We start from the raw sequence: 15,145 nt of genomic DNA on the forward strand, positions 1-15,145 counted from the left end.
CAGAATGGGCAGACTGTTTTGAGATGATAGAAAGGCAACAGTAACTCAAATAACCACTTGTTACAACCAAGGTATGCAGAATACCATCTCTGAATGCACAACACATTGAACCTTGAAGCAGAAGACTGCACCGTGTGCCAATCCTGTTAGCTAACAACAGAAAACTGAGGCTACAATTCACACAGGCTCACCAAAATTGGACAATAGAAGATTGGAAAAACACTGCCTGTCTGATGAGTCTCAATTTCAGCTGTGACATTCAGATGGTAGGGTCAGAATCCATGAAAGCATGGATCCATCCTGCCTTGTATCAATGGCTCAGGCTGATGATGGTGGTGTAATGGTGTGGGGGATATTTTCTTTGGGCCTTTAGTACCAATTGAACATTGTTTAAGCACCACGGCCTACCTGAGTATTGTTGCTGACCATGTCCATCCCTTTATGACTACAGTGTCCCCATCTTCTGATGGCTCCTTCCAGCAGCATAATGCACCATGTCACAAAGCTCCAATCATCTCAACACTGGTTTCTTAAACATGACAATGAGGTCACTGTACTCCAATGGCCTCCCCAGTCACCAGATCTCAATTCAATAGAGCACCTTTGGGGTGTGGTTGAATGGGAGATTTGCATCATGGATGTGCAGCCGACAAATCTGCAGCAACTGCGTGATGCTATCATGCCAATATGGACCAAAATCTCTAAGGAATGTGTCCAACACCTTGTTGTATCTATGCCACAAAGAATTAAGGCAGTTCTGAAGGCAAAAGGGGGTCCAACCCGATACTAGCAAGGTGTGTGAAGAAAAACCTGGTTGGCCGCACTTCCATAAAATCACCTTTATTGATACATAATTGACAACGACAAACCACAATGTACAAATGAGGGATATTGCATTCAGGGATTTCTGTGATGATCAGGGCCAGCACCTATTGGTGCGCAGTGGAGGTGGGATAGGTGAAGATCCGCCATGAGCGGTGTTTCACTCTACCTAATAAAGTGGCAGGTGAGTGTATATTAAAAGTAGATGAAAACCCAATTACTAAACGCTCACAAAGTTTTAATATATTTAAAAGTATTAAAAAGCACTTTTCATTATCTTTAAATCTGCAGCCTTAATGAAATCATTATTTTTGATCCTGTCATGAAGATCCTTGTTTAAACACTTTTTGTTACATTATATATATTACATATTATATTGCTTATATATATTAAGAGATAGTAAAAGAGATAGTAAAAGTTAGAGCAGAAAGTTTGTGTGATTAATAAAGATGGTGACCTGTTACCAGTCTGTCTGCACTACTGGGACACAACAACCATGCATTCAACACAATGGGGTGGATTTACTAAAGGCAAATAGACTGTGCACTTTGCAAATGCAGATGCACTCCTTTTCCCCAGAGCTTAGTAAATGCGGTGAAGCTTCACTTTGCAAAGAATACCCAATTAGGTGCTGTCAAGTTTACCCCTAACACAGGTAGTCAGACACTATAGCTGACTTCTGTGTTCTTCACCTACAGCAGTCCCCTTTTCCATAAGGCAAGCAGGCCTACCGGTACTCGGTTGCCTCCAGGTCCTCGGCACAATGCTATAGTGCCTGGCCACCGCGCCAGGGCAGATGTAAACTGAGCAAACCAAACAGATACTTGCAGCTGTCAGACAGGCAGAGTAGTTCAATGACAGCCCGAGTACAAGGCAGGCAAGTTTCAGAATAGTCAGGGTCAAAAGGCAGGCATAGTTCAGAGAGTAGTCAATATCCGATCTGAGATCATCAGCAAAGGAATCCAAACATCAGCGCGAAACAAACAGACACACAGAGCTTGAGGATGTGTTACTATCACTCTCACACCCATGAGACTGTAGGCTTAGCTGGCTTAAATCAGGTTTAGTCTCCACCCAGAGACTGACCACATCAATCACCTAGCATATGGACAGACAGACAGGGAGAATGCATCATAGCTAAAACTCAGATACTGGAACCAGCGGCTATGATGGAGCAGGAGCCAGGGCTGGCCCAAGAATAAAATTATATATCCTGTTATCTTCTACCATAACTCATCACCAGACCAGTCCACCAAACACCCTCTGTCTGTCCTCAGTCCTCCTGTCACTCCTGTGTCTGCTGCGGCCACCGCCCTAGAAGATCCAGCCTGCCCTGGATGAGATGGAGTGAACTGATGTCTGACATCATTGCGCACACCACGATCACTTGAGGGACGTTCCCTGGAGGAGCTGCTCCGCCTCCTCATACTCATCAGTTTGCACTACGGGTGGCAGTATGAGATGGGGAAATGCCACCCGTAACACGCCGCAAACTGATGACACAAAAAACAGCTGGAAAAAAATCTTGGGAGTCAATTTGCTGCCCCTCTCAAAGTGCTGCCTGGGTCCAATGGACCCAGCGGGACCCATGGTAGGGCCGGCCCTGGCAGGAGCGCTACACGCTCATGACAGGTGCAATGAAAATAAAAGAATATTTGCTTGCACTTGATTGGATGATGGAAATCAGCAGAGCTTTACTACATTTACTAAGTTCAGGGGAAAATCAGCACAACTGCACTTGTATAGTGCACAGTCTATTTGTCTAATCTACATCAATGTGTTGTACATCACATACTCTTAACCTTGCCTCTCTGTAAGTTTTATTGTACATTACATACAACAACCAAGGGGCTTATTGTCTGAACTGTTGCTGGTTGCCAGGAAATCTCCAGCTATTTCAGTTTATCAGACCTTAGATTTGGTGACTGTATTTTCTTCACACTCTATTTAACTAAGTCATAGCAAACATTCAATGCCCTACACAGCACTCTACACATGTCGAGTATCATCTACATTTCAAGGTTTCCTTCTTCCTCAAGTTCTAACATTGGGAGGTATGATTGCTGGAATGCAGGAGAAAAGGAAGTGGCTTTAAAGGGGCTGCAGGAGATCAGCAGCATGGACATGCAACAGAGAAAAACAAAAAAAGATAAAAACAAGTATTTTAACTAAAAAAAAAAAAAAAAAAGCCACATGATTTAGCGAACTAAATGCCACTCAGTTGGGTTTACATCTAATTTCATAAGCCAAGGGACTACGAAGCTGGCAATGAGCTGGGATACATCCCCAAAAACTAAGCGTATTTATTTTAGATACATTGTGCTAAATAATTGTACTTATATTAAATAATGAGCCAAAGAAAAACATCACAATTCTGGTGTCCAATAAAGTGGACCTAAAGTTAACCACTTAAGGACTAAGCCTATTTCTGACACTTGTTGCTTACAAATTAAAATCAGTATTTTTGCTATAAAAATGACTTAGAACCCCCCAAACATTATATATATATATATATATATATATATATATATATATATATATATATATATTAGCAAAGACTCTGAAGAATAAAATGGGGGTCATTGCAATATTTTAAGTCACACGGTATTTGTGAAGCGGTCTTTCAAAAGCAATTTTTTGTGAAAAAATACACTTCACTGAATTAAAAAAAAAAACTAAACCGTAAAGTTAGTTCAATTTTCTTGTATATTGTAAAAGATTTCACGCTGAGTAAATAGATACCGAACATGATCTGGTTTAAAATAGCGCACACTCATAGCGACCTAAAACTCTCCATAGGTGACTCTTTAAAACATTTTAATGGTTACCAGTTTAGAGTTATAAAGGAGGTCTTTTGATAAAATTAATAAGAAAAGAATTCCGCGCTAATGGATCTAGTTAATTGGTTGGCTGCAGCCTACCCCAAAAATATAGTAAACTATATCAAGATAATGGGAATTTGATAGGGTAATTGGCGCTGCCAATATTTGTAAAAAGTATATATATATATATACACAAGGGAGTAATATATCTCACAATTGCAGGGTAAATGTAGGTGATGAAAAATATATGATGTCGATGTTGTATGTAATGGTCCCTACATATACCCAATGGTTCTGATGTTATACCACAATATGTATTCTAACCAACAATTGATAAATTTATAGCACTGGTAATTAATTAATATCTAATAAGTAATAATCCAATAAATAAAGTGAAACAGCATAAATAAATAAGATGTGAACAGTGCCTGAAGGCAAGAGATATAATCCAATTAATAAAAAAATAAGTGAGTTTAAAATAATTAAAGTGACTCGTGCAATAAATAATGTAAACACTAGGTGGCAGTGCTAATACAAAATAATGAGTGTGGGTATCCGAGTAGAACAATTATAAAACGTGCCAAGTGATGTATAAATATCAGGAGTAAAATATCAATAACAAAAAACAAAGAAATCTCCTAATATAGTGAAATCATGAGTATCCAGGTGAAAATCAAAGAAATTGTGCCAGGTGAAAATGAAAATAATTTGAAATTTGTAAAAACTTCTAAGAATAAATATAATTAATATCCGGTGAATAAATAAAGATGCACAACGAGTTAAATAGTCCGTAATAAAAGTGAAGAAAGTCCAAAAATTTGATCAGTAAATTGATCTTCCAAAAGTGTGCAGCAATATTGTGATATAAAGTGCCAGAAGAAATTTCATGGATGGAGGGGGTGCTTCCCAGTGATGGATCAGGATGTGGGTGCTGTGTGAGGGAATTCCGTGCTCCCCTTCCTATGTAGCCCGCACTCACCAGAGAGCGGCGCCCCTACAGGGGTAACCAGCGTTGAGTTAATGGGGTGTTCCCCGGTAAACCGCGGTGAGCCTCTCCACTCCTCCTGGGATCAATTGCACTTCCTCCCTCCAGTAGTTAGATGTTTGGGCAAGCGATGTGTAATAAGGGATCATAGGCAGCGCTCCAGAGTATTAGGAATGATGTCTAATGAATGTAAGTATCTTTAATTAGAATTACCGTTTTTCCACTTCCTGGTTGAGTGAGGCACTGGTGATTGAACTAGGGCCTCAAAGCTGCATCCTGGGAGGTCCCTGTCATATGGTCCAGAAAGGATACCCAGATTTCTAGGCAGAGATCCGGAACAGGAAGGAGATCAAAATGTGACCCAGGAACCTGACAAGAATGTGAACCCAATCCAAGATCAATTCTTGTCAGGTTCCTGGGTCACATTTTGATCTCCTTCCTGTTCCGGATCTCTGCCTAGAAATCTGGGTATCCTTTCTGGACCATATGACAGGGACCTCCCAGGATGCAGCTTTGAGGCCCTAGTTCAATCACCAGTGCCTCACTCAACCAGGAAGTGGAAAAACGGTAATTCTAATTAAAGATACTTACATTCATTAGACATCATTCCTAATACTCTGGAGCGCTGCCTATGATCCCTTATTACACATCGCTTGCCCAAACATCTAACTACTGGAGGGAGGAAGTGCAATTGATCCCAGGAGGAGTGGAGAGGCTCACCGCGGTTTACCGGGGAACACCCCATTAACTCAACGCTGGTTACCCCTGTAGGGGCGCCGCTCTCTGGTGAGTGCGGGCTACATAGGAAGGGGAGCACGGAATTCCCTCACCCAGCACCCACATCCTGATCCATCACTGGGAAGCACCCCCTCCATCCATGAAATTTCTTCTGGCACTTTATATCACAATATTGCGGCACACTTTTGGAAGATCAATTTACTGATCAAATTTTTGGACTTTCTTCACTTTTATTACGGACTATTTAACTTGTTGTGCATCTTTATTTATTCACCGGATATTAATTATATTTATTCTTAAGAGTTTTTACAAATTTCAAATTATTTTCATTTTCACCTGGCACAATTTCTTTGATTTTCACCTGGATACTCATGATTTCACTATATTAGGAGATTTCTTTGTTTTTTGTTATTGATATTTTACTCCTGATATTTATACATCACTTGGCACGTTTTATAATTGTTCTACTCGGATACCCACACTCATCATTTTGTATTAGCACTGTCACCTAGTGTTTACATTATTTATTGCACGAGTCACTTTAATTTTAAACTCACTTATTTTTTATTAATTGGATTATATCTCTTGCCTTCAGGCACTGTTCACATCTTATTTATTTATGCTGTTTCACTTTATTTATTGGATTATTACTTATTAGATATTAATTATTTACCAGTGCTATAAATTTATCAATTGTTGGTTAGAATACATATTGTGGTATAACATCAGAACCATTGGGTATATGTAGGGACCATTACATACAACATCATATATTTTTCATCACCTACATTTACCCTGCAATTGTGAGATATATTACTCCCTTGTATATATATATACTTTTTACAAATATTGGCAGCGCCAATTACCCTATCAAATTCCCTTTTGCTAAAATTATTGCTCGCACTCTGATGATCGCGGCGATACCTCACGTGTGTGATTTAAACACTATCTACGTTTGTGGGCATGACTTGTGCATGCGTTTTCTTTGGTGCGTGAGCACGCAAGGATGGGGGCGCTTAAAGCATTTTTTTTTTCTTATTTATTTTATTTATTTTTTTACACTGTCTCTTAAAAAAAAAAAAAAAAACGATCACTTTTATAGCTGTCATAGGGAATGTAAACATCCCTTGTGACAATAATAGGCAGTGACAGATACTCCTAATGAAGAGATCGGGGGTCTAAAAGACCCCAAACCTCTCCTCTTCACGTCAAAGTATTCAAAACGGCAAGATCAGCATTTTTGAATACTTTGTATTTTTCAAATGTACACCGGAAGTGACGTCGCTTCCAGGTTTCCACATCGGAGACCCGATCAAAGCTGATTCCGGCTTTGTTTTCAACTCCAACTAGCTGGCAGATGTGCCGGCAGATGGGTTGGATCTCTTGGTGGGACAGGAGACCCGAGCGGAGTGGCGGCAGGAAGGAGGGGGGTGTCCCATCCCACTCCTTGTGATTACAGCCGAGCGGTTACTAACCCACATCGGTTGTTATCACCGGAAAGCCGTCCGTCCGCTCTAAAAAACGTTACCGGGGTGAAGGCTGCAGCTGCAGATCATCCCGCTACAACCACTTCAACAAAGTGACAGACAAGTACGTTGTTTTGCGGGAAGTGGTTAAAGAGAACAAATCAGGAAAGAACATTTACAGAAATCTCTCCCTTCTCACAGGTTGTTATATCAGTCAATATTATGTTTAACAAATGGTGAAAATCCGCTCATAATTGGGGATAACACTTTTCATGACTTATCACGGTGATAATTGGGGCTAACACTTTTCATGGTTTATCACGGTGATAATTGGGGATAACACTTTCCGTGGCTTTTCACGGTGATAATTGGGGATAACACTTTTTATGGCTTATCACGGTGATAATTGGGGATAACATTGTCCATGGCTTATCACGGTGATAATTGGGGATAACACTTTTCATGGTTTATCACGGTGATAATTGGGGATAACACTTTCCGTGGCTTTTCACGGTGATAATTGGGGATAACACTTTTTATGGCTTATCACGGTGATAATTGGGGATAACATTTTCCATGGCTTATCACGGTGATAATTGGGGATAACACTTTCCGTGGCTTATCACGGTGATAATTGGGGATAACACTTTTCATGTGTTATCACGGTGATAATTGGGGATAACACTTTTCATGTCTTATCACGGTGATAATTGGGGCTAACACTTTCTGTGGCTTATCACAGTGATAATTGGGGATAACACTTTCCATGCCTTATCACGGTGATAATTGGGGATAACACTTTCTATGGCTTATCACGGTGATAATTGAGGATAACACTTTCCATGGCTTATCACGGTGATAATTGAGGATAACACTTTCCATGGCTTATCACTGTGATTTATGTCATTTTTATTATTTTGTTTTTTTTTTCCTTACTAGTAATGGCGGCGATCTGTGATTTTTAGCGGGACTGCAACATTGCGGCTGACAGATCGGACCACTAACTGACTTCTTTTACTCTTTTTGGAAGGACCAGTGACATTACTACAGTAATCAGTGCTAAAAATATGCACTGATACTGCAATAATGACACTGGCAGGGAAGGGGTTAACATTGTTAACATTGTGGGTGATCAAGGGGTTAAATGTAAGCCTAGGGGAGTGATTCTAACTGTATGTGGGCGTGGCTTGTGAAATTATCATAGAGACATGTGATCCTATATAGAAGGATTACAGGAGCTCTGTGATAATTCCATGGAGAAGAAATGTCAGGTCTACACTGCCACACTGCCGTAGTCAAAAGGTGACCAGGCCATTTTTTGTGATTCGGCACTGCATTAATGTAATGGACAATTGCGCGGTCGTGCGACGATGTACCCAAATAAAATTGATGTCCTTTCTTTCAGTGGTATTTGATCACCTGTGTGATTTTTTTGTTTTTTGAAAAAAAGACCAACAATTAAAAAAAAATAAAAAAAAAAAAAAAATATATATATATATATATATATATATATATATATATATATATATTTTTTTTTTTTTACTTTCTGCTATAAAACACATGCAATAAAAAAAAAGTAAAAAAAAATCAAATTTCTTCATCAATTTAGGCCAATATGTATTCTGCTACTATTTTTTGGTTAAAAATAAAATTTCCAGTAAGTGTACATCGATTGGTTTGGCCAAAAGTTATCGCGTCTACAAACTAAGGGATATTTTTATGGCGTTGTTGTTGTTTTTTTTTTTTTTTCTTTTACTATTTATAATGGCGATCAGTGAATTATAGCGGAACTGTGACATTGCGGCTGACAAATCGGACACCTAACTGACACTTTTTTGGGGGACCAGTGACACCAATACAGTGATTAGTGCTAAAAATATGCACTGTTACCATAATAATGAAACTGGCAGGGAAGGGGTTAACACCAGGGGGGGGGGGGGGGGTGCTTGCTAACTGTGTGGGGGATGGTCTGACTGAGGGAAGACAGAGATCCGTGTTCCTGTTTAGCAGGGACACAAGATCTCCATCTTCTCCCCTGACAGAACAGCAATCTGCCTTGTTTACACAGGCAGATTGCCATTCTGGACTCGCCGCAGGAATGATCGGCGAGTCCTGGTGGACATCCGGTCCACTGGACCCACTAATTGGCTCCCGCTGTGTCCAATCACAGCAGGAGTGGGACACCGGCGGCGCGCATGCGCGCCCCAGACCAAGAAGAGGAAGCAATGTATAGGTAAGTCTCTTCGTGCAGCCATGCCACCCCGTCGCAGTAAATGTACAGTGGGCGGTTAAAGTGGAACTTTACACACATACTAAAAAGTGCACCAAAGTAAAGCTCACCACATTGTAGTAGAAGTGGTCTTTATTAGTCTTTCTGATTGGCTCCCGTTGTGTCCAATCACAGCGGGAGCGGGTCTCCGGCTGCACGCATGCATGCCCCAGACCAGGATTAAGAAGCCACGTATAGATAAGTCTCTTTGCGCAGCCGGGCCACCCTGTCGCAGTAAATGTACAGTGGGTGGTCCCAATAGCGGTTAAAGTGGAACTTTACACAAATACTAAAAAGTGCACCAAAGTAAAGCTCACCACATTGTATTATGAGTGGTCTTTAGGCTCCTCATACCTCCTTCAAAGCTGAAGAACCCTCAGATATGTGCACAGCAATCTTTACTGCGCATGTGCAGCCTAATGAGTTTTTGGCATGTGAGAGAGATTTGCAGAATTTCTTGCGCCCGGATATTAAACTGTCATGGCGATAACACAGCATCTGTCATTTTCAGTGCGATCCTGGAAGTGTTCATCCTTCTTTTCCTGTCTGCTCTGTTCCTGGCTCCTCTGCCCCGACCTGCCCCTTTACACACTGCCTGTTCTCATAGTCTGCCCCTTTCCTGCACTCTTCTCTACCGCCCACAGATTGGCTCCTCTCCCCTCTGTCTATCTGCTGTGCTTCCCCGTTTGCTTTTCTCTCTCTGCCTTATTTCCTGACAGCCTGCTCAGTTCCTGATCCCGGTTAGTGAAGGATTCAGGCGTGTTCGGATCGCGCCCGCCAGGAAGCCGTCATTGCACTCCGCCAATCATAGGCAGTGAGACATTTCCCGACTGGAAGCTGCAGATAAACAAGTTGCCTATGATTGGCGGTGTGCAGTGCCGGCTTCCTGGCAGGCGCGATCCGAACACGCCTGAGCCCAACGCTAATCTTAGTGGGGGGACTGGGTCAGAGAGTGCCGATTATAACCTGACACCACATCCCCTCCAACAGCAAATTGTCCAATGATACACTGATCAGAGGGCAGAGTGATGGACTGATCTGTGCAAACACCTCGGACCTCTTCACTCTTCACCAAGATCAGGAACAGATTTGGGACACAAGGCTGAGGGAGATAAGCAGTGTGTAAATGAGCAGTGTGATGGACCCACCAGGGACAGAGGCTTTTGAAGAGGACTGGGAGCAAGCCTCTTACCCACTGACTATGGGCCCTGGCATTTAGGAGAATACTACTCTATGGAAGGTGTATGCCTGGAGGATCCATGGGGGGATCCTGTTCCTGATTCAAGTTCATGTCTCCCCAAAACACACAGACTGGGGACTGGGGGTCCCATATCCATATTTGGGACCTCTATGCCTCAAACCAGCAAGGACTGTGGATGTTAACCACTTGCTGACTGCCCCACGCAGATATACTGTGGCAGGGCAGCTCAGCGGTGTATATTCACGTAGATCTATGTGATTATGTGCACGCGGTCCCGGCCAAGACTGAGATTAGACACAGAGGGAGCCAGACCACAGGAGGAGGGGCAGCGATCGCAGCCAGCCTCCCGCAATCATCACAGAAACTGACAGAAGACCCGCCTGTCTATGTAAACAAAGCAGGCAAGTCTTCTGTCACACAGGCAGGGAGAGATTAGGAGTTTCAGCTAAGATTCCGATCTCTCTGTGCCTGTCACAGAGCCCTTCCCCCCACACAGTCAGTAAGCATTATTAGGCATACATTAACCCCTCTGATCACCCCCAGTGTTAACCCCTTCCCTGCCAGTGTCATTTATACAGTAACCAAGCCTAATATTTAGCACTGATTACTGTATTAATGTCACTGGTCCCCAAAAAGTGTCAAAAGTGTCAGTTAGGGGTCCGATATGTCCGCCGAAATGTCGCAGTCCTGCTAAAAATCTCTGATCGCTATTTACTAATTAAAACAAAAAAAAAATGTCCAAAAATCTATCCCGTAGTTTTTAAACGCTATAACTTTTGCGCAAACCAATTAAAATACAATTTTGGGATTCTTTTTACCAAAAATATATAGCAGAATACAAATTGGCCTAAACTGATAAAAAATTAGATTTTTTTTAAAAATTTTTATTGGGAATGTTTTATAGCAGAAAGTAAAAAATATGGCGTTTTTTTCAAAATGGAAAAAAAAATCTTTTTTTGTTTATAGCGCAAAATCTAAAAATACCACCAAAAGAAAGCTCTATTTGTGGGGAATTGTATTTGGGTACAGCGTCGCATGACTGCACAATTTTTTTTCGTTAAAATAACGCAGTGCTGAATCCCAAAAAAATGGCCTGGTCATTAAGGGGGTAAAACCTTCCGGAGCCGAATTTTTTTTTTTTTTACCAAAAATATGTAGCAGAATGCAAATTGGCCTAAAATGATAAAAAAAAATTAGATTTTGATATTTTTTTTATTGGGAATGTTATATAGCAAAAAGTGAAAGATATTATTTTTTTTTTTTTTTTTTCAGAATTGTCGCTCAAATCAACCAATCAATATACGCTTATTGGGATTTTTTTTTTTTTTTTTTTACCTAAAACAAGTAGCAGAATACATATTGGGCTAAATTGATAAAGAAATTAGATTTTTTTTTTTTCATTGCATGTGTTTTTAGCAGAAAGTAAAAAAAATATATTTTTTTTTTTTTTTTTTAATTGTTGGTCTTTTTTTGTTTATAGTGCAAAAAAAAAAAAAAAACACCCACACAGGTGATCAAATACCACCAAAAGAAAGCTCTATTGGTGGGAAAAAAAGGACGTCAACAGGACATAAATTTTTCGGGGTACAGCGACGCACGAATGTGCAATTGTCAGTTTAAATAAAGCAGTGCCGAATCACAAAAAAAATGGCCTGGTCATTAAGGGGGAAAATCTCCCAGTCCAGAAGTTGTTAATATAATCTAATGGCCATAATGTAGAACTTTCCTGAAATAACTCAATTAGGAATTGCAGCATTATAGCCACTAGATGGAGCTAATGATCACAGGAAATAAACATATTAGACACATTATGGGGATTCATAATGGCTGTGTGAATGATTGACACGCCCATTTTTTATAAATAGACCTTTTAGTGATAAAGCAATTTTTTTGGTAATAGTAAGAAAAGAGCCAGGAAGATTCTATTTTACACGTTATCAGTAATAATCTCAGGATTGCTTGTGCTGTAAAGCATCCAGTAGGGTGGTGGTGCAGCATGTAGGTCGTTGCTTTTAGGTGATCATGAATTGGCGCTCAGGGGGAACTCATCATTACTTAAATGACTGTTTTTTAGTGCACAGATACAACAGGAAAGACGCTCAACACATTTGGTTTTGTAAAAAAATATTTTTTTCCACTTACAACTGCTGCACCACATTCACTTAGAACCGGTTATAGCTCAGCCCCGGCGCTCAACCCTTCAGGTAGTGTGAGTGAACGTCATCGTGCCACCCACTGAACACTGCAATGAGATGGAGCATATTGACACAGCATTTCACACACCCAGATTTTCCAGGAGGAACAGTGACATCACCAATACCTCCAGTGACATCACTCACTCCTCCAGTGACATCACTCACACCTCCAGTGACATCACTCACTTCTCCAGGGACACCCCTCACACCTCCAGGGACACCCCTCACACCTCCAGTGACACCCCTCACACCTCCAGTGACATCACTCACACCTCCAGTGACATCACTCACACCTCCAGTGGCACCACTCACACCTCCAATGACATCACTCACATCTCCAGTGACATCACTCATTCCTTCAGTGACATCACTCACCTCTCCAGTGGCATAACTCACATCTCCAGTGACATCACTCACATCTCCAGTGACATCACTCACACCTCCGGTGACATCACTCACACTTCCAGTGACATCACTCACGCCTCGAGTGACATCACTCACATCTCCAGTGACATCACTCATTCCTTCAGTGACATCACTCACCTCTCCAGTGGCATAACTCACATCTCCAGCGACATCACTCACACCTCCAGTGACATCACTCACATCTCCAGTGACACCCCTCACACCTCCAGTGACATCACTCACACCTCCGGTGACATCACTCACACCTCCGGTGACATGATTCACACCTCCGGTGACATCACTCACACTTCCAGTGACATCACTCACATCTCCAGTGACATCACTCACACCTCCAGTGACATCACTCACACCTCCAGTGACATCACTCACGCCTCCAGTGACATCACTCACGCCTCGAGTGACATCACTCACATCTCCAGTGACATCACTCATTCCTTCAGTGACATCACTCACCTCTCCAGTGGCATAACTCACATCTCCAGTGACATCACTCACATCTCCGGTGACATCACTCACACCTCCAGTGACATCACTCACATCTCCAGTGACATCACTCATTCCTTCAGTGACATCACTCACCTCTCCAGTGGCATAACTCACATCTCCAGTGACATCACTCACATCTCCAGTGACATCACTCACACCTCCAGTGACATTACTCACGCCTCCAGTGACATCACTCACGCCTCCAGTGACATCACTCACACCTCCAGTGACATCACTCACACCGCCAGGAAATGTTGGAAGCTGGGGCCAAAGTAAACTTTCTTTTTATAAAAGTTCTATCTATAAGGGTAGTAAAGTGACGTTCAGCCATTACAGATCTTAGTGACATGTATGTTATTTGAACATTTTTTCAGGAAAATTGCTGTGAGAGAAAATAACAGCTTCCCGACCACCGCCGCAGTTATACTGCGGCAAGCAGCCCCTTCTGCGCGAACCGACGTAGGTATATGTCGGTCGCTCGCCTGCAGCTAGGGGGCGGGTGCGCGCTGCTGGCGGCGCACTCCCACCCCCACTCGTCAGTGGGGACTCCGATGCATGGGGCAGATGGCTCAGATTGCCACATGACACCCGCGATCGCTCCCCACTGAGCGAGAAGAATAGTCAGCTGCTGTAAACACAGCTGACCATTCTTCTCCCAGGAATGATCATAGAGCCCATGTGATCCTTCTATATAGGATCACAGGTCTCTGTGATCATTTCACAAGCCCCACCCCCATACAGTTAGAAACACGCCTCTAGGTACACATTTAACCCCTTGTTTACTTACTGTTAACCCCTTCCCTGCCAGTGTCATTATTACAGTAACAGTGCATATTTTTAGAACTGATTACTGTAGGGGTCCTTTCACACGGCCGATCCGTGTGTCCGCAAATCATGCTATTTTTTTGCGGATGATTTGCGGACATCAATGTAAGTGAATGGCACTGCGGATGTCAGCGGAATACCATCCGCTGACATCCGATTTTCCTCCTATCAGTTCTGTTCCGTTTTTACGAATGGAACAGAACCCCATTTTTCCATCCGTGTAAAAAACGGAAAGGAAGGAAAATCGGATGTCAGCGGTGTCATCCGCAATGCCATATACTTACATTATGTCCGCATATCATCCGCAAACGGATGGGATGATATGCGGGCACACGGAGCGGATGACACAAATGTCATCCGCTCCGTGGAAAAAAAAAAAAAAAGTCCCGCAGCGGACTTAAGCAGCGGAGCGGCCGTCTGAAAGGAGCCTAGTAATGTCACTGGTCCCCCCTAAAGTGTTGAAAATGTCAGTCAGGGGTCCGATCTGTCCACCGCAATGTCGCAGTCCCGTAAAAAATTGCAGATCACCGCCATTACTAATAAAAAAAACCCAATAAATATAACAAAAAAAAGTAGTTAGTAGACATGATAACATTTGCGCAAACAAATAAAAAAATGCGCTTATTGTGATTTTTTTACCAAAAATATGTAGTAGAAAACAAATGGGCCTAAAATGTTAAAAAAGTTTGATTTTTACATTTTTTTTTTTGGGAATGTTATATAACAGAATGTGAAAAATATTGTTTTTTTTTTCCAGAATTGTCGCTCTTTTTTTTTGTTTATAGCGCAAAAGATAAAAATCGCACAGGTAATCAAATACCACCAAAAGAAAGCATTATTTATGGGAAAAAAAGGAGATCAATTTTATTTGGGTAAAGCGTCGCACAACTGCATAATTGTCCGTTAAAGT

General features: G+C 41.8%; 1 protein-coding gene across 1 annotated transcript in view; it reads right to left on the reverse strand.

Annotated features, from left to right (window-relative positions):
• The window catches only part of LOC309553036 (proteinase-activated receptor 1-like), a gene marked incomplete at its 5' end in the record, with an annotated part of 81,637 nt that extends 68,617 nt beyond the window's left edge, over positions 1–13,020 (reverse strand). Inside the window, one exon of the mRNA XM_082253936.1 lies at positions 12,874–13,020. Coding sequence (XP_082110062.1) covers positions 12,874–13,020 — 147 coding nt within the window. The remainder of the gene's footprint in view (positions 1–12,873) is intronic.
• Between the last annotated feature and the right edge of the window lie 2,125 nt (positions 13,021–15,145).

The sequence above is a fragment of the Pelophylax lessonae genome (genome assembly GCF_965119305.1).
Source record: "Pelophylax lessonae genome assembly, chromosome: 4".
Classification (NCBI taxonomy): domain Eukaryota; kingdom Metazoa; phylum Chordata; class Amphibia; order Anura; family Ranidae; genus Pelophylax; species Pelophylax lessonae.